Consider the following 20,931-nt stretch of genomic DNA (forward strand, 5'->3'; position numbering starts at 1 on the left):
ATAACGAATATAAAATATTCAAATAAAATTAAACACATCGTCTATTCAGTAATACCAGGGGCGGCTCACTCCGCAATTCTATCGCCGCGCTACAAGTACATGCTGGCGGCCGCGAGTTCGCGGCCTAATCAGGGGTGGCGCACGTTCTCACGGAACGCACGCACTTTCTATAGTTACTTTACGTCGCGAGTTTTTTTAAGGTTCATATGCGATGTCCGCGTGTGGAATGGCTAATAATGCTTAGTTAAATAGACATCATGAATAAAATAGGACAATCTTACACAGATCTAGCTGTACTTTTGATTAAGTCCCACGGAAAAGTTCAATAAGACTTGTAATGTTGGGACTTAACCAAAAATATATACTGTATAATATACCTACAAAGTACTCAAGACTTAAATATAATAGTAATTATAACATTATATTTGAATATTAATCCGTTTTAATCCATAGGCAACCCTATCATCCGACGCTGCGCACGTGCGGCTCGTTTCTTTGTTAGAATTTTGTAGGCATTTAAAAAGGCGGCATTTCGTGAACATCAAAGCAGTGGGCCTTCTGTACTTGTACTATTATATATTCTGTGGTAATACTTATACATATCTAATATGGCGATCACTATCTAATAACAGTCTGTTCATAAAAATCACATAGCGTTACACTTACCTAAATCATATCCCCTTCAGCTGTATGTATAATAAAAGGAAAATGTACGACAAATTAGGTCAACCTGTTAAGTTTGCAACAGGTGAGGGAGATGCGATAAATGGAGAAGATTTGTACGCCATAATTATATTAAAAAATGTAACAAATACTTCTAAAACTTAACTTTATAAGTACTTTGGAATATTAAAATAATTAATAACTTGAGTTATGATCATACCCTGAAATAGTTTACTTTGTATGTAGGTATTGATTACACTAATTTGAACAACCTCGGAGCGTCCACGAAGTCAAAAATTACTCCTTGTGGCGGCGTCTGAAACTGAAACAAAAAAAAACTCTCATTCGTTCTATTCGTGCCAACTGTTGTGAATTTACCTATATTAAGCTTAATTCACAAACACAGAGAACCTCCTATAGAGTAGAAATCTTGTATATTTTGTTCGCGATACGAGTCACCAGTGCCAGGGGTGCGAGGAGCGGGCGGGGAATGTGTTAAGCGCGCTGTGATTGGCCGTTTCAAGGACGGCGGGCAGTCGCGCCAGATGAAAAGGGACAGAAGTATGACTGTCCCTCTACTGACGCGTAAGTGGCCAATGTAAGTTGACCTATGCCGGCTCTGAATAAATTATAAATATGACTTTTATGTGGAATGTAATGACGTCTGTTTTTAAATTTGAGCTTCTTGTTACCTTTCCACACCATTTCACACTACAGGTGGACATCTTTAAGACATCAAAATACCCTTTTTCAATTTTTTTACTGCGAAAAACACGCGCTGCTTTCGGGTCTGTTACTTGGTCGCTACTGATCGGGCACGGCGAGCGCCCGCGCTTATATCAGTGCAAATACTAGGAAGGCTGGCGACCGCGAGTCGTTTTGTAATGGATGTCTATAGGGGTTGCCCATACAACCATTTCAGTCGCAAAATCTTCAAATCAGTAACTAACTGTCAAATGTGACATAACGCGTGGTAACGTCGTGCAAACAATGCGACCGTATTGATACAATAACAAAATGTAGTCGTCGTGTGCACTCGTTACGGTAACAAAATGTGTACGAATTTGTGGCTGTCAATGTCACTGTCAGAATGACTTTTAACGACACTTTATTAGTCGACGTTTGCACACATAACGGTAACAACATGTGGACGAATTTGTGGCTGTCATTGTCACTGTCAGAACGGTTTTTGACAGTGACATTGACAGAATTTGTACACACATGTGTAGGTCTGATTACCGAACTGCTCCTAAACCACTGTATCCGCAAATGACAATCTGAAATACGAAGGTTTCTCAAACTGTCTTGTGAAGTTGTGGACTGGTTGCTTTGAATCATTTAAATATGAGCGAATTAAATAATAATAAACGACGACGACCATTTAAGCACTCTTCGACATTTTATAGAAATGTGGGAAAGTTAAGAAAAGTGCAGAATGATAATACAAATAGATAAGCACTTTATAGTTACTTAATGTATTAAATATATAATTTTTAATTCTTATTGATAAAAATGAAGTGTAGTGTTGCTTTACACAATAAAAGTAGGAATCAAATGAAATAGAGTATTTACTGTGATATTAATAGAATTTCTGTTGCGCAATGATAGTTTTTTTCAGTACAGATGCTGCTTTTTTAACGCAGTAGTGCGAGCAAATCAAGCAATGATTCTTTTCTTGTCTGGTCGAAACTCTTAGCTTAGATTTAGGTACTGAAAATCGTCGTACGATACACGTGCGAAAAGGACATTCACAACTCGTGTCGATTTAAAACACTCCCTTCGTTCGTGTATTAATTCATCGCTACTCGTATCGATTTTCCTCTTTTCCGCACTCGTATCTACAAGTATTTTGTTTGGGTTACAAAAAAAACACATTATTTACTCTACTACGTTTTATTTATGTCTCTTTAACATTACAAATTTGTAGACACTTATCTATACAAAAATCTTGACAAAAGAAGTACAGATCGCTGAAATTAATGTTGATAGTAATATTAATGACGACTACTTCAACAAGTGTCAGTTGTGAAATGCCGCAAAATACTAGTTGCTCTATAGAAGACCATAATAATATGATCCCCGATCCTTTACAACCCAGCAGCTCGGTACGCACGTTACAATTTTTTTTAATCTTCTTTAGTGAGGGCAACTGAGTACGACGGCATATTTAATTGTTTATAAAGTTTGAGGATACCTGGAAAAAATTAATACAAGAAGCCATTTTGCTTTCGGTCACGCGTGTACGCTGCGACCATTTTGCGACCGTTTGTCGACCGTTTGGTGAACGTTTGGCGACTGTTTTTTACATGGAATATTACCGTCTTAATCCATATTTTAACAACTTTATTGGTTTTCTAGGCATTATTTTTATTATTTCAGTATAGTATATGCACCGGAGCACTAAAACTTCACCAATCAATATACATAACACGCAAACACCGAGTAGTCAATAATATTATTACTGGTTAAACTGAGGTAAATTGATGGCGCGTTGATAAATTTAGACTTATTTTATGAAATCACTCGAGCAATTTAATTGGCCATGGTAATTAGCCCACATTATATTACAAATGCAAACAATATTTTATCTTTAACAAATTCTTACGCCATTACATTTTAATGTCAAATGATTTTATTTCTTTTTTACTTTGACGTCTCTGACAGTCGCCATTTGAAAAGAATGAAATGAACGAATGATTTTGGGAAAGTAGTCGCCAAACGGTAACAATGTGTGCACGCGTAGTGCACACTTCTGTCACTTCTGTGACCATTTGTGCCTGTTACCAATCGTCCCCATTTGGGTCGCCGCGACTAAACGTCGACCGTACTGCGACTAAGCATTGAGAACCGAAGACCTGTGTGTACACAAAATAGGAGGATTTGCGTAGGAACGGCGACCGATTATGGTTATATGGGTGGTCTGTGTTCACAAAGCAATAGTGCGCGGGTCGGGTGCGGGACCTTCACGGGCCCTCTACGCGTTTATTCAGTTCAACTAATTAGTTTTATATGCACACGTTCACACAAACAGGGCGCGGGCCGTGCGCTGTGTGGATCAAACTTTAGTGTACTCATACATAGGCATCACGAATGTTGAGATGACGAAAGATAGTGGAGAATGAAAGAGGAAGACATGCTGTACCGACCCCACAACGTGGGAGTGGGACAGGGTAGGAGGGAAAAGACACATAGGAGTCATGTTACCTGGCTCCGGTCGGCGGCGGTGCGCGCGAGCCGCAGCCGCAGCGGGCCCGCGGCGCGCGCCGGCGCCGCCAGCGCCCTCAGAACGTCCAGGTTCTGCGCTATTCGCGCACAACCGCGCAAATCCATGGACTGTAAGAGACAAATGGGTTAGAAGTTAAATGGTGAACACGCCAGATACAAAGTAGGCTCCAACTCCAATATCTGAATCTTTCATATATCATAATTCATTTAATAACAAGTTTTCCTCGAGTCTTATGAATAAATAATTCACGAACACACATAATTGGCACGCATGTGGCGTCACGGGTGAGGAACATGAACGTTACAGTTGAGCATGGTTTAGTACATGTCGGGCCACCATTCTTAGTGCGTTTTCACATTATCCGATCCGATATCCCATACATTACAGGCGCCATCTTGGATTTTTTCCATTGAAATCCATCCGACATCCGATATCGGATCGGATAATGTGAAAACGGACTTAGTCAGATAGTCCACTATCATATGTTTATCATAGAAATATGATCATAGGTCTGTATGCCTCCCTTTTTCTCCAACGTTGATGCCTGTGATCATATTTCTATAGGCCGCTGTACACATGGGGCCAACCCTTGGAGCAGCCCCTTGGCCGAGATAAGAGTCGCTGTTTACACATTGGTGAACCAATCGCTTGGCATTGGCTCTTCATAATGGACGTAAAATGGAAAAGGCTAGGTAATTCTAGGTCATTCACGTTGTCAGCAAAATTTAATTAATAAATAATAACTTCGTGATAAAATTAAATTATCTGAAATATTAAATTTTTTTTATATATTCTGATAAGCACATTTATCTTTTTTAGGCAATACATTAAACATTTACCCTGAATGAGGCGCCAACGTGTGAACACAGTTGGCCATTGGCGCCAAGATCCTTTGATGTGTGGACAAAAAACCGACACCAGTCGGTTGGCCGGCCAGCGCCGGCGCCAACTGCCAACCAAGTAGCCCTCTACACGCGTGGCCAAGGGGTTGGTCCAACCGTTGGCCCCATGTGTACAGCGGCCATATGACAAACATATGATAGTGGAGTATCAGCCTTACCTCGAGCTTGGGGCAGGCGCGCGCGACGGCGGCCACCGTGGCGTCGGAGACGTCGGCGTTGCCGGCCACGCCCAGGTGCTCGAGCTGCGGCGCGGCGCGGCACAGCGCCAGGACGCCCGCCGCCGTCACCGTGCGGCGGTCCGCCCGGAAACCGGAAGCTGCAACGCAACCAGAGTTCATTGCATAGTACGCTACAAGATTTAGTCTATCATTATACATACAAATTATCTATACGAAATATCTACATAAATTAAACCCTCTCCTAAGTCGGAGGAACTGGCTGTCTGGAACTGGAGATGGGTTTGGCTTTTAACTCGGAAATGATAATTTCCATAAACGAGGCCTCATAACAGTCATAAACATTCATAACAAATCAATATTTCTATGTGAAGTCAACCCTAAATAAGTAGTAGTAGTAACTCTTTATTGTACAAAAACACATTAAAAACAACATACATTGAGATATGAAGTACAAAGGCGAACTTATCCCTTGAGGGATTTCAAGTCCTAAAAGGATAAGTGAGTACCTAAATGTTTTAATTTACCGCCTTTTTCTAATGACAAAGATGGTGTGCCCGAGTATAACTTAACAATAATATAGTTACAATACAAAGTGCTCACTTTTAGTCTCAATGTCCAAAGTCTGCAGCCCCGGGCAGCCCTCCGCCACGGCCTCCAGCCACTCGTCGTCCACGTTGTCGTTCCAACACAGGCTCAGGTGCCTCAGCCGGGGGAGCCGCTCGAAGCACTCCACGATCTCGTCGGCCACATCCGAATAAGGATAACAATTCAAAACTAAACATTCCAAATTGCTCGTCTTGTTCAGCAGGCGGGGTACATATCCCAGTAAGTCTAACGAGTGGTTGCTCAAGTCGAGCGTTGTGAGCTCGGTCAGGTTGTCGATTACTTCGGGTTCCAAGAACTCCAATCCGCAAGCGACTATACGAAGGGATTTTAACTTATTTTCCTTATTCTGGCTCAGACAAGATAAACAATCTCCTTCAACTGATGAGCAACGAGCGAGTATAAGTTCTTCGATTGAGTCGCCCTTAAGGAATTCCCTGATATAATCATCGGTGACCTGAAAAAAAACTTACTATAAATATTGAATCAGCAGCACCAAGTGTACCCGGTAGCTGAGTCTTTTTACTTAATGACACATATGCTTTTTCTTCTGACCACCGACATGGTATTAAAATAAAAAAAAAAAATCCTTGCAACTATAAATATTCTAGTTTTCGAACCACTCGCTACGGTCGCAGTTCAATATTGGAATTGTTCTCTTGCTTGGGTGTAAATTTTAGTACGAGCAGTTAAACAACTTTGTCCCCTTTCAATACAAATCATTACCAATTGCTTCTTTTTTTTAATGCAAAATACTTACAGCCTTGCACTCGATGAACATGACACGTTTCAGCTGCAACTCCTTCAAGCATTGCCGGACTTCTTCATTAAACGACAGCAACTCACACTGTTAACAGAAAGAGTTACCCAAAAATAACAAAAAGTCAATTAAAAGCAGCATACGCATCAATTTTATATACACGATCTGATTTACACGGTGCGAGAACTCGCATGCAATATAAGTTACCTACTTACATTGTGGACTGCTGAGGTTACATACAGCACACCAGTCAATAACCGCAATAAAATAAAACCCGCGAGCGAGTTTTCGCACCGTGTATATAGGTATGTAGGCCTTTACATCTGTGACAGATGATTTAAGCAGCATCCGAACTATTTCGAACGACACTTGCGTTCGTGGCTATGGAGCCCAATTCAGAGCGAATCCCTCGTCCACATACGCGGCAAGTGTATGCCCCCCCAGGTGGGCGGGGGTTGGAGGCCTGCTCGTGGCGCCTAATGCGTTTATCTTTCAAATAGGAAAACCAGGCATTGTCGTGCTTTGATTGACCGTCGTGGACAGCACGACGCCACATGGGTCGGTTTTCGGCCAATTGCTGCCACTGGTTGCATGGGAATCATGGGATGTCAAAGGAAACCATGTCACGCTTCACGCAATCTTTAAAGCGCAGCATTAGCCGTCCGACCGGTCTTTTTGCATCTGCATCCTCTCCCAGCAAGATTTGACGTGGTAAACGAGTCTGCTCCATTCGATACACATGCCCAAGCCACCTCAGTCTTCTCTTCTTGAGTATGGCTGTGATACTAGGGAGCTGTGCCTCACCTAGAACAGACTCGTTTGTCACGCGATCCTTCCATGTCATTCCCATGCAGTATGCTCCGCAAACAGCGCATGTGAAAGGAGTTCAGCCGGCGTTCTTGTTTTGCATACGATGTCCAGGTTTCCGCTCCGTACAGAAGTGTACTTAGGACACACGCTTGGTAAATAAGCATTATTGTCCCAAGCCCTTGTACGGAGCCTCCCGAACGTGGTGGCCGCTTTGCCGATGCGGGAGTCGATCTCCGCGTCAAGCGAAAGATTGCCCGACACAAGCGAGCCAAGGTAGCAAAACTTGCTAACCACCTCTAGAGGTGCGCCGTTAAGCACGATCGTTGGCTGTTCTCAACATCCTTGCGCCAGTATGACGGACTTCTTGGCATTAATCGATATGGAAAAGAGGTCACACGCTTTGCTCAAATTTGTCCATGATGGTCTGGAGCTGAGACTCACTGTGAGCGACGAAAGCAGCGTCGTCAGCAAAGAGAAGGCTGTCTACAAAGAAGTCCTCTCTATGTCGTTTGGACTTAAGCCTCGCTAGATTGTACATCTGACCATCGGCTCTTGTGTACAGGTGTATCCCCTGTAGGTCAACTCCAAAAGCAACCTTCATGAGTACAGAAAAGAATATTCCAAAGAGAGTAGGTGCCAGTACACAACCTTGACGAACGCCACGGCGTACGTCGAAGGGAGCCGATGTTTCGCCGTTGTGAAGGATTGTGGCCTCCATACCATCGTGGAATGACTGCACTATCTTCAGGAGCTTTGGAGGGCAACCGATACTGACAAGAACCGAATATAGCCCCTCCCTGCTCACAGTATCAAAAGCCTTGTTGAGATCGACAAAAGCTACTACAAGAGGACTGTTTTGCTCCCTACACTTTTCCTGTAACTGTCTGAGTGAAAAAATCATATCGACAGTCGACCGTTGGGACCGAAAACCGCATTGTGCCTCTGGATATACGCGGTCAGCTAGTTTCTGTAATTTGGCTAAGGTTTGCTCTAGCAAAAGCTTTGCCGACTATGCTGAGGAGGGATATTCCGCGGTAATTGTTGCAATCACCGCGGTCGCCTTTGCCTTTGTAAAGAGTGACGATATTAGCATCACGCATATCCTGAGGCACGCAGCGCAGCCTTGTTCTTTTTTTTTATGAAATAGGCAGCAAACGAGCAGACGAGCCGCCTGATGGTAAGCAGTCATCGCCGCCTATGGACATAAGCAACATCAGGGGAGCCACTTATGCGTTGCCGACCTTTGAGAACCCTAAATACCTGCTTCTTGAAGAACCCCATCTCATAGCGCAAGGGAAACACCTCAGAAGGTTTGGTTCCCAGCATTTGGTCAGGTGGTAGTGAAGGACAGGAAGGATGCACTTTAACATGACGATTTTGGTGTAGACTTCGTCTTTGCCCGGACTTTTGCCATTTTTAAGCTGCTTGACGGCCAGGTAAAGTTCCTCTACGGTAGGTGCGGAGTCCAACTCATGCCAAGTGTCAAGTGTCCAGGATCGGGATTAGCCCCTCAGTTTCTGGTCGAATGTCGACTGGGCACGAATATAACCCGGTGTAGTGTTCCACCCATCTTGCCATCTGGCGACTGCTGTTTGTTATGACAGAGCCGTCAGATTCTTTTAGAGGGGCCGTCTTTTTTGTAGTAGGTCCGAGAGGTCGCTTAATGGCCTCATAAACACCACCTATGTTTCCTGCGTCTGCGCTTGCCTGAATTCTTTGGCAGAGTTCTGTCCAGTATGCGTTTGCATAAAAACGACAGGTGCACTGGAGTGACGCTTTTGCCTTCTTCAGCTCTTTTCGTGTAGAGTGACAAGGATTAAGGCGGAAATTTATGAAGGCGTGCCGCTTTAAGTTGATAAGGGGAACCAAGTGCTCCTCGTTTTCGAGTACCCAATCGCGAGACTTCGCCTTTTGGTACCCAAAAACCCTCCCCGCGGCGTCCTTGAGAAGAGACTTCACCATTTCCCACTCGGCTTGCACTGATAAAGAACTGTCCCAGGCCGTAATTTCATCACGGACACGGACTGCAACACTAAACAAGTCTTCAGTCTTAGCAAAAACGAGTAGAAATGGAACCATTTTTTTTATCGTAGCAACACTTACTTTTCTGTATAGAGGAATAAGTAAGGAAGAGTTGTAACTCCATACATCAGTAAATGCGGGTTATTTGTATAGCCTGTATAGGCATAGTTAAGTGACATCTATCGACAATCACGCGTCAACTAGCGTAAATTATCAGTACTGCTACTTGTCAATAGATGTCGCGACGAACGAAAAGTCTAATGCTCACCAATTTTTAGCTAATATTACAATAGTATTAATCAGTATTCTGTTTTCAATTCCTTCTGCTTGTAATATAAGTTTTAAACTGTTCTAATATTAAATTTTTGGCAGACGAGACACAGTTGCCACCTAGTATCGAGTAGTGGTACTGATAATTCACGCTATTTGACGCGTAATTGACGCGTGATTGTCGCTAGATGTCACTTAACTATGCCTATACAAATAACCCGCATTTACTGATGTATGGAGGTACAACTCTTCCCTTACTTATTCCTCTATGCTTTTCTGATACAAAAGTGACTCAATAGTTGCCACATGCAAAACGGTTTACATAGACGGTGGCGCCCCTATTATTTTCTACCCTTTTTTGCCAGGCTGTTATTGGGCTCTTACAATACCTGTTGTGTTCCATTTTGACCAATTGCATCGTGGGCAGGATGTTCTCTTGTCATTCCAACTACCTACAAATAATTTCATTTGATTAATTATAATATCAATACCAAAAGATACTTACCGAGTTACTGCCATCATACGTTTTGCCATGTCTGAAAACTGATACTGTGTGAGCATTGTCACAAGGCATTATAGTTCATATTAGGCTGGGGCTGTAGCTGCGCGCATCAGCTAGTCTCTAGCAGTGAAATGGATTTTGGATAGAGGAAGCATAATTTGGTTTTGATGTTTTTTCTGAAACCGAAACTTTTATACTAAATATGTTAAAATAGCTAAACTCCTAAGAAAGACCTAAAATAGTAGCAATAACATACCATAAGTTCCCTTAAATTGGGACAATTCTGGACGATAGTTTTCAAGATGTTCTCGTTAAGGCAATCCAATATAATCTTCACAATGCCAGGGCCCAACTCCGTGATCTTAGTTTTCAAATTACTCAGATCACCATGGCTCATATCAAAAGGCGTCGAGCGACTTCCACGCCCGTCATTGATATTTATTAAGCCGAGGAGACGAGGCACGAAATGTAATCTATGCAAATAGTAGTGTTCGAAGCAGTAATGTGAACCTGGAATATAAAAACAGTTACACAAGTTAGTCAGGACAAACGAGAGTTTAGATTCATAGATGGAGTTAGTGCTCTAAATTTGTAATTATAACTATTCCCGCTCCTACTTCGCAGCATAGTTAACTTTGAGAATAAAAATGGGTATAGTATAAAAGATATACTTATGCCCTCATAGCTACTTAGCTACATACATGTATTTCATTAACCATACCACTTGCACTGAAGCTTTAGTGGTTTCATGTGTTCTGCCTACCCCTTTATGGGATACAGGCGTTATTGTATGTATGTATGTATGTATACCACTTGGAAAATGCGATCGATTTTACGTTGAGCTTACGCAGTCTAACGAAAATAAATTTGGGAAATGTCTGCCTTGGGTGAGACTGGAACTCACGGGAGGCAAGACACTGGAAGTCGAACGTGGTAGCCTTCTTAAGCCTGATGACAAAGGTGTCATAGTGAAAACTGAACTGAACATGAGAAAAAATATGGAAATATTCACATCTCCGGCAGGACTCGAACCTGCGACTTTCTGGCTTTGCCGGAGCCAGCCACGCTCCCAACTACGCCACGGAGGCCTGCTGGATGTGTGCGAATTTATCCATGCCTTCCCTCAATTCTTAAACTCGTAAATAGCTATGTATGGGCGTCATCCATATATTACGTCACAGCAAGTAGGTGGGGGGAGGGGACATACTAAATGTGACAATCCATGTGCATACAAAAAAGCGTGACATAGAGGGGAGGAGTCCAAAAATTTGAAATTGTGTTTTTTTTTTTTTTGAAGTTTCATCTGCCATCGGCTTTCTTAGCCATAATCAGATTGTATGGTACTATTAATAACATTTTCCCAGTGGTGGTCCATTAACCACCATTCCTTTTTTGTGGAGAGAGGGGGGCGTTATTCTCTCTGGTCTAGTTCCAAGATCCTCCACCTTCAAATTGTGTTTGACGTAATAATATAACTTAGAAAAAAATGTGGATGGCCCCGGACCGAAGTGGCCTCTTGAGGTAAAACAGCCACATAAAAATAAAATAAATTATTTTAATGAGTAAAAAGACAACCTTTTAAATATTCCAGTATTGCATTACGCCACTTCCTGCTAACTGCTACTGAGCCTAAAATGTCAGCAGTGCTCAATTCGCCAAATATAATCCTCAGGACATCACTGTTTAGACATTCCAATATGGTTGGCTCATCAGCATTCATTTCAATCTGGAAAATAAGTTGACAGGCAAGTCAAATTAAATTTTTCAAAGAATTAATTTCCAGCTAGCTACAAATTGTTACATTTCAATATATTTTTTTAGTGTGTCAAAGACAATGTTGCTCAATAATACACATCTGTAATAATTGATCTTACAACAGAATATTTATTTAACAGCAAAATAATTTTTGGCTCATAAATCTACTAAGAATTTCATACTTATAGATTCATTTGGATCTAAATTGTATGAGCTTGAAATAAAATTAATTTATTATTTAACTTTGTTCTCACACATCCCATATGTTGCTATATTATTTTTTATTGTATATTGATGTGTGATCCCTTGAGGGTAAAGCCTCCTCCAACTTCTTCCATTTGATTTTGTTTTCCGCAGTATGCTCCCAATTATTTTCTGCGGAGTCTAATGATGTCATCATTCCATATTTTTCATTGTTTTCCTCTGTTTCTTATACTAATCAATACCTCAATCTGATTGTATAGTTTGCAAGCAAACTTTTACAGTAAAAAAATTCAAAATTTTTATGAAAAAAATCAAACCACTACTTAAAATTTGTTGATTTTATTGCTGATAAGGTTTGCTTGTCATAAGTTGTAAGATACCATTTTAGTGCCCATATGTTTTGACTTTCATAAATGAGAATAATAAATAATGCCAACATACAAAGTCTTACATCATCATTTCTATCCACTTCACCATTTTCATCAATGCGGTGTTTTTTAGAAGTAGGTTCATCACTGTAAAAATGAATAAAAAATATTAAAAAGATATAATTCCACATACCTTCTTACCTACTGTATGAAAGGTGTCTTTTAATGCCTGAGTAGACTCTATAAATAATTATATAATTTACTAACTGACCCTATTCAGGGGAATAAAAACACTTTCACCTAACATTATCATAATCAGGATGCAACAAATAATAAAAATAGTTTTGGTGTTTATATAGCCACAGAATTTTCTGGTTTGCAGCATCTAAAGAATCATCTAAAAACAGTTTCATTTCAGATTGTAAGATTGGAATATTTTATTGTGTTTGGGGATTTTAGCTGCCAAGCTACCTCAATATAGCTACAATATACCATAGCTACAATTCGTGAATTAGGGATGGGAACTTGGGAAGTGATGATCAACAAAATCGGCGTCTGCTCACGGCCTGGTAGTTTTTTCAACTTTTGGCTTGCTTGAGTATTACAGCCCTCTGAGGCTTTTTTTGCTAATCAAAAACGATATATTAAACAGGGCGTTACATGTCTTTAAAGATTAGCTTACTCGATCAGCGGGGATTCAGACATTTTAGGGATTTCCCCGCACCGTGCTAGATACGCAGGCGCGACCTCTATGAGCCCGTGGTATACTCCACGGAAACAAGTAAAAATTACAAAATCTTCAATCTTAGTAGGGTAGCGAATTCTTTCCCAGTATTCAGTTACTAACGTTAGACTTATAAAAAGTTCAGCATCAATACACAAATTTGCAAAATTATAAACCGTCACAAAAACTCGTGCGTAAACAAAAATGTGGCAAATGTCAAAATCAAATGACAATTGACAGCTCTCAGCCGTATTTTCATAACTATTATTCATAAATATTTGATAATGCAGCTGTTCAATCTTGTCCTCAAACAATAACCATAGATAATATTGTTTTTCAAGTTTTCTAGTTTTGTCTATACTCGTTTGATGGCTGCGAAATCAACAATTTCTATTTTCCTTCTTTGTTTGTAAATTTGTGTAAAAATTGTTAAGTGTAAATTGTTTCGTGTAAATAACTTAAAATATCATTATCAGTAAAATTTTACGACGATGTCTTCTATGGATTTTGATCTCTAGCACAAAATTGTGTTTGTTCAGTTTTTGTAGGACAAGTGAAGTGAAGTGGACGCGATCTTGGCCAAACTCTTAACAAGCTAAAAATACTTTTGCTTCGTTATATAGCGATTTGTAAACTAAACTTTCTTTTCTTATTTGTGATGTACCCGCATTCCACCAGCGCTGAAGAAGAACAGAAGACGAATCTGATTCCGAGTGTGAAGCTTCTTCATTCCAAAAGAAAAGGAATATTCATACACCCCTCGGCTATGTACAGAAGTAGTGCACCCAGCTGCACGAATAATTTTACAGTTTCAATAGCAAGAACTGTGTGTGGGTAAAGTCTTGTTGCGTCGTAAATAGAGAAACTGAAAAAATGAAACTCTTGGAGAGTGGTCGCCTAGAGGCCCTGAGCAGCGCCCTGTCAATCCTGAACGGTGATAGCGCTGTGCAGAGCCGCGTAGAGAGCTACAGTTGCAAAATGGCTGGAACTGAGAAAGCTTTCTATAAACGATTCACTGCTGATGGAGAGACCTCCCGTGACCTGCAAGCCCTGTCTCCACCTGAAGGGGTCATGTATAGGTATCTCCCCCGGATTTTTTAAATGTATAAATGAATGAAACTATTTTGATGTCTCATGATTTGGTATAGCAATTCATTTTTAAAGCAATGAAGACATCACTTTACAATCAGTATAAGAAAGTGGCTGATTTTCATTGCTCTAAAGAGTATGAAAACATTATTTAATTTAATTAACCATAAGTAAAACAATTTTAATAGTTCTACTAAAACTGTAAAAAAGTAATCATTAAAGTGTTAATGAACCTTATCTGAATGCTATATGTCTGTATTCAAACAACATGTTATTTTAACTGTTTGTTGTTTATCATATTCTAGAATTGTCACAGAAGTAGTAAACATTATGAAGTTTATCTAACATAGTTGTGTTCATTAAATAATTATATTCTATTAAGATTGTTAATCATTTTAAACTACTATTTAACACAGTTACACATTTTGCACTGTGCACTATGCTAAGTTCATTAAATAATTATATTCTATTAAGATTGTTAATCATTTTAAACTACTATTTAACACAGTTACACATTTTGCACTGTGCACTATGCTAAGCATTTATAAAACTACTCATCAGTTATAAAAAACTATTCTATTCTATTCTTTATTATTTAAGAAAATATAGTGTCAACTTCTGTAATGAATCTGTTATACACTGGAATGTTTACCTTTCATGGAATAGTGTTCAACTTAATGTGTGTTGTTTTGCAATATTGCAGTCGGAGCTTGTCTGGGGATGAGGATGGTGTGCTGTGCGACACAATCTCACGGAAGACACTCTTCTATTTAATTGCGACATTGAATTCTGCCTTTCCAGATTATGATTTTTCAATGGCAAAGGTAACTAGAGATTTGATAGTTTGTGGAGGTGTGTTTTTTACACTTTTATCTACTATGAGCTGGTTTTAGACAGAAATTCTTAATGTGGCTAAAACAAGCTGATGGCAGATAAATGTGTAAAAACAAATATATTTTTTTGTAAATTAAAATAATGAATAATTTAGGCATTATTTTTTACCTTTCTGTTTCCTGGTGTTTCTTTGAAATGAAGCAGTGGGTAACACATTTCTTGTATAAAATATAAAAGTTTTATCCTTTAAGGCTGCTTTATTGCGTGCAATTTTCGTTACATTGCGGTCTGTTGAAGTTACATACAATCCAGAATAGTCCAATGGAATGAAACTCGCATATAAGTTCTCGCTCACGGGTTTTCATTAGTATTTTACATGCACACCCTTAGCCCGCCAAAATGCATATGGAGTTGTGAATAAAAGAAGGTATGTCTGTCACAGAGCAGCGAGTTCAGTGCGGAGCCGTCGCTGAGCTGGGTGCAGGGCGCGGTGGACGGCGCGCTGTCGCCGGTGGGCGGCGCGCGCTGGCGCGGGCTGCGCGCGGCGCTGTGGGCGGCCGTGGACGAGGAGGTGGCGCTGCCCGACTGCCGCATCTACAGCTACAGCCCCGACCTGGCCAGCGACCCCTTCGGCGAGCCCGGCTGCCTCTGGGTCTTCAACTACTTCTTCTACAACAAGAAGCTGAAGCGGATTGTATTTTTTACTTGCAGAGCTATGAGGTTTGTAAATCTTATTATATAATAGAATCATTATTCATTTTTGATTAGTATTATTAGCTTATATCCATAGTATATCAGGGAAAATGTTATTAACCCATTTTCTGACATTGATTTACAATGACCAGTTTTCTGTCTCAAGAAACCGTTTTTTGTCTAAAAAAATATGTATAACTGTACCTATATTGATATAGCTGGCAGTTCACACAGCCGGGTAAAGGCTCTTCACTAGTTGATTGCAGCGATAAAAAACTATCAACGATAAAACTCGCTCAGCGGTACTCGCTTGCGCTTCGCTTTACGAGAGATCGACTAGTGTTGAGAGTAATTGTCCACCCGTCATAACGGAACACTCGCTTCATAGCCTAAGCCGAGCTACAAAATAATCGGAACTACACTACACACCCGCTCGTGCATTGGCAAGAACAAGCGCCTATGGAAAGTTCATTTTACGTAGGACGGCCAAATACGACCTTGAATAAATTATGCGTCAATAAACACATTTTTATTTCGCAGCCCAGTCTGCGCGGTCGACTCTGGCGTTGATTTCGCTATGGACGAAGATGAGGAGTATAATTAATTAATGGTTTAAAATTGTTCAATGTTAATAAATAAGATGAGCACCTCTGAAATAACTCCTATTTTAAAGATTAACAATATTGTTAAGTCACATTTAATTTTATCAACATGTGGGCAATTATAAATAAATAAATGCATTGTATGGGTCTTAACTAAACATAATAACTAATTGCTTACTTTATTTTTACCCATAAGTTAATTGTAACTAGACATTTTCACATAAATCTAAGTTTGTTCAACATTAAATAAAGTTGTTTTAGAGGATTCAACGAAAAACAGAAATATTTTCGGTGTACTAATACTAATAATATAGTGGTGGTATCGAAGGTGGAATAATATAGTGATGGTAATTTGTAGAAAAGGTTGTTTAGCAGTAGCTTTATTTTCCGGAATCTTCTCTTTTGTGAAACTGTCTAAACTATATGGTTTTATAAATGTGCTGTAAGATCGAATGTAGCTTTATGATGTTTTTATTTTAATTGTACTTTATAATAATATGTATAAAACTGCAAATATTAAATAGTTTAAGGTGATTTTCATATGCTGTATGCGGTTACCGATGTCACAGTACGAGCGGGACAGTGTTATAGATATACATAACATTCTCTCACCTGCACGTTGATATCGAGTAAGCCACATCGGTGTGATTTCGCGTTTTTGTATTTTTCTTTGTAGGCAACTTCTTATTTTGTCTGCGCCAATCGCTGTGACCTGCGCTGCGCGAGCCTTGCTAACTGCTACATAAATTTTTGGGCTCGCGTGGTTTAGAGATGAGAACATACCTGATAGAGGTCGCACATTTTTTTTACCTCACTGACCTCACTAACACAGATATAACCTGCACATAATTATGAGGTTTATTAGTCAACGAGTGGTGCAGACACATTTTTACTAAGTATTGTCGAAATATATTATTTAATAAGTATCTATTATCTTTTCTCAACCATACACGGAACTTCTTAAGAAGTGACTGACTGACTGGTAAGTCAGTGAGTGGCTGAATGCATAGCTTACCAGTATCTAATTTAAAATTAAATGAGCGTTCATGTCTGCAATGAATTTTATAGCGTTCGGTACAAATTTCCGTGTATTTTCGAGAAAGGCATTGCATACCTACTTCTGCAGGGACCAGGATTGCTTGAATATATATTACAGAGAGTTTAGGTTTTTTTTTTCCAAAATCTTGAACCACTGTATTTAGTACCTTTCAAGCAATTTTTGCCTTCCCGGCCGTTATTTTACATCTTGAAACTTGGTTTTGGTTGCCGCATTTAATAAGAGGCATTTCTTTTTTTTCTGTATACCTACTTTTTATTTTCATGATTCAGATTTACAGAATATGTATGAATTTTAACAATAATCAAATTTATTTATAGTTACAGTTATCTCTGGTATAAGGGTGTAGACTGTAGATTTAGGTGTGACTTGTAAAATATAGAAATAAAAAAGCTGAGTTAAGATCTCAATGTTTCGTACCAAAATGTATGTCAATGTCGAAGTTTGGAAGTGGAACGAATAGATATAACACCTACTTGGAAGTAGTTTAATCAGGTTTAAAATCTCAAAATAAATTGCAACACTTCAGAAAATGGTTGTTTTCTTTTTGAGATTTTATAGGTACTTGATTGTACATTTTATTTTGGTGTATAAACCTTTATTTCAGCTTTGGGAAGTGCTTGGTGCTTAGAATTGATCTAATTTCTACATCTTGTACACTAACCGTGTCTTTATTTGTATTTTAACAACGTAAGTTTTATGCATTAAATCAGTAGATTACTGCCAAGTACAAGCTCTTTAAGAAAAAATCATTTGTATGATGGCCTTTGCCTCAAAATGTTCATAATTCAGTAAAATGTGATTTTGTGTGTGAGCGACACTTGGCTGAACTTGAAGTATTAGCGTATTGTGGATAGCGGAAACCGTATTTTAAGTCACTTAGAAATCCGCCTATATTTTAGGGCGTCACTTTCAATATTGTTAGCGACATAATTACACTGAATTATACATTTTTTTCTGAAGTCGTTATTCATTTATTCTCAACTTTTACAAATTAACCCGATATTTAGGGGCGTCGACTGCTCAGTGGCGCCCTCAATACATTGTGTTTTATAAATCGGCTATAGAAACGCACCAAGATAGTCTCTCCCGTGTAAATAAAAGAGATGACAGCAATTCCCGTTATGTTTGTACATTTGGATCACGTCTCCGATTTGGATAAAAATTGGTAGGCTGATAGAGTCCATGATGCTGAGCAAGATCCACTAGGTTTCCCAAAATGTCCTAGGTTGATTGTATGAAACTTTCCTTTTTTGTTACCGAAAATGTATAGAAATCTGGTAACAAAAAAGGAAGGTTTCATACAAACTACATAGGACATTTTGGGAAACCTAGTGGATCTTGCTCAGCATCATGGACTCTATCAGCCTACCAATTTTTATCAAAATCGGAGACATGATCCAAATGTACAAAATTAACGGGAATTGCTGACGAGATCATAGCGCGAGCGAGTTATAGATCGTCGCCGAACGAAGAATTACTTAATTTGACGACCGGTCTGGCGCAGTCGGTAGTGACCCTGCCTGCTGCGCCGCGGTCCCGGGTTCGAATCCCGGTAAGGGCATTTATTTGTGTGATGGATGAGCACAGATATTTGTTCCTGAGTCATGGGTGTTTTTTGGATGTTTTCTATATATATAAGTATTTATATATTATATATATCGTTGTCTGAGTACCCACAACACAAGCCTTCTTGAGCTTACCGTGGGCCAATCTGTGTAAGAATGTCCTATAATATAATAATAATATTATAAATCCCTCGCTCTTTTATTTACACGGGAGCGGCTATCTACACTGAATTATACACTGTTCGTTTCTGTCGCTGATAACTTTTATCGCTTACTCGCTTTTGGTGGGACCAATGCCAAAAAAGAGTAGACAATAAAAAGTGGCAACAATCGCCGAGCACTTGCTTACTACGGAAACAAATCACTGGATTGAGCTACACAAACCCAAAGTTCTTTCCACCGAGCGACACTATTATCCCCGGATTGTGAGATTTGTGAGGGAAGCGATCGAAATAATATCCTATAAACTTTAACAGGGAAGACGGGTGGGGACCACTGATTCAAATGTTCAAACCAAAAGATCTATCTTCGGACCAGTGCGCGGATGTTGTGAGTGCTTTTATATGATCAAACGAGCTTCGCAAGCGAAGTTCGATCGATATTATATTACTCGCTTCATTGGAAGATATAATTATTAAGTTTACATTATTGTAGTTTATTTAATCTACTGGCAACATATTGCACGCTTATTTTAGAGATTTATAAAAAATAAGTATTTCAATTGGCTCTAAACCTTCCCCCCCACCCTCAGGTCGGTGTCAACCGGCGGTGGGATCCTCATTATTTTCAGAGATTATTCTAAGCAAAACTTTGGAATCTGGGTGTATCGGGGGGGAGGGTAATTATATCTTCCAATGAAGCGAGTCATATAATATCGATCGAACTTCGCTTGCGAAGCTCGTTTGATCATATATTATATTTCCTCGCTTCATTGTTCGATATAATTATTAAGTTTACATTATTGTAGTTGTTTAGAGACAAAGTTTTGCGGATGCCAATTGTGAAAACAAAATTAAATATTTATCATTAAATTTTGTTACATAATTATTACTAAACAACTAGCAATTACATAATTATGTAATTTATACACAAGATCAGTCTTATTCAGTAACACAGTTCATAATTAATTATAGCAAACTGATCTTGCAAATAGGTCTTCGTCAACTATTTGACGATGGCAGAATTTAGGAAATATTTGCGAGGTTGAGGTCCAACCCGCAGTTTTTCTGATAATGTCAAACATTGACCCATGCCGAAACGGCAGTAGACGTGGTAGTATGGCGAGTGCCTGTGTGCACTAAATGTTGCCACGTCCATCCCGATCTCCGCTAGTACTTGTTTTATCCACCTGCTTATTGACTGTGCCATCGCGTCCCTGTGAGGGCGCTTCGCAGTTAATAAGAGGTGTTCTGAGTTCGGAGGCCTTTTATCGCTTGTTAGAGTGAGATACTCGCGAAGGACCGAAGTCGCGCGACACGTTTCTTTAAGGTACGAAAGGAACAGTATAAGTATGTCGGGGCAGATGGTTATATCTGACACGATAATTTTTACCCCATTTGGGTAGTGTATATTCACTCATTTAATCAGTAAGAATGTTGGCACGCGATGGGCAGTGCATAATGCCAATAATACGACAAGCTTTTTAGTACCTAGGTAATCTGCTCTAAAGATATAGTCGTATTTGGATACCATTCATCAATGTAATCCAATACTATTTTTGGATCCCAAGAGTGAGTAAGTATATTTTGGAAAATTAGGTCTCATTTTAAATATGCGTTTTAACAAACGTTTAACATGTTCTGTTTTTTTTTTTTTTTTTTTTCCTGCGAAACAGGGATAATGCTGACCTTATGATTGTTTATGGATCCATAATATGACGATCCTGCTGTGATCAAAATGTCCACCATAGTTTAAATCACGTTTAAACGAAACGTTATATTGCTGAATGGTATTTTTTAGAAATAGATGCGATCACATGAAGTTTCCTCAGATAACCTTTACCGGAGAGCACCGCTGCACCCAGGAAAAGGCGCTCGTGGAACGGATTCCTGGTGCTGTGATCAGAACAGACCTTATGTTCTTCGGGGCTTATGTAAATAA

General features: G+C 39.5%; 2 protein-coding genes across 7 annotated transcripts; one reads left to right on the forward strand and one right to left on the reverse strand.

Annotated features, from left to right (window-relative positions):
- Positions 1-576: 576 nt before the first annotated feature.
- Positions 577-13,164, reverse strand: LOC125227173 (dynein regulatory complex subunit 6-like). Of its 6 annotated transcripts, none has more exons than XM_048131401.1 (10): positions 12,947-13,164; positions 12,348-12,411; positions 11,513-11,663; positions 10,194-10,447; positions 9,825-9,887; positions 6,334-6,420; positions 5,571-6,030; positions 4,950-5,140; positions 3,868-3,996; positions 577-985 (listed from the first exon to the last, which is right to left on the reverse strand). In XM_048131401.1, the coding sequence occupies exons 1-10, from the start codon at positions 12,967-12,969 to the stop codon at positions 917-919; spliced, it is 1,491 nt and encodes a 496-aa protein (XP_047987358.1). In that variant the 5' UTR covers positions 12,970-13,164; the 3' UTR covers positions 577-916. The 6 variants fall into 6 exon arrangements, with proteins under 6 accessions (XP_047987358.1, XP_047987361.1, XP_047987359.1 ...); XM_048131404.1 differs by having other exon boundaries at positions 12,338-12,411; XM_048131402.1 differs by lacking the exon at positions 12,947-13,164 and adding an exon at positions 12,828-12,943.
- A 199-nt stretch (positions 13,165-13,363) lies between these two features.
- On the forward strand, positions 13,364-18,225 carry LOC125227339 (repressor of RNA polymerase III transcription MAF1 homolog). The gene is made up of 4 exons (XM_048131628.1): positions 13,364-14,067; positions 14,781-14,901; positions 15,354-15,631; positions 16,145-18,225. Exons 1-4 carry the CDS (start codon positions 13,862-13,864, stop codon positions 16,206-16,208), a joined length of 669 nt encoding a protein of 222 aa, XP_047987585.1. The 5' UTR covers positions 13,364-13,861; the 3' UTR covers positions 16,209-18,225.
- The last annotated feature ends 2,706 nt before the right edge of the window (positions 18,226-20,931 follow it).

This window comes from Leguminivora glycinivorella, chromosome 6, assembly GCF_023078275.1.
Source record: "Leguminivora glycinivorella isolate SPB_JAAS2020 chromosome 6, LegGlyc_1.1, whole genome shotgun sequence".
NCBI classification, from domain to species: Eukaryota; Metazoa; Arthropoda; class Insecta; order Lepidoptera; family Tortricidae; genus Leguminivora; species Leguminivora glycinivorella.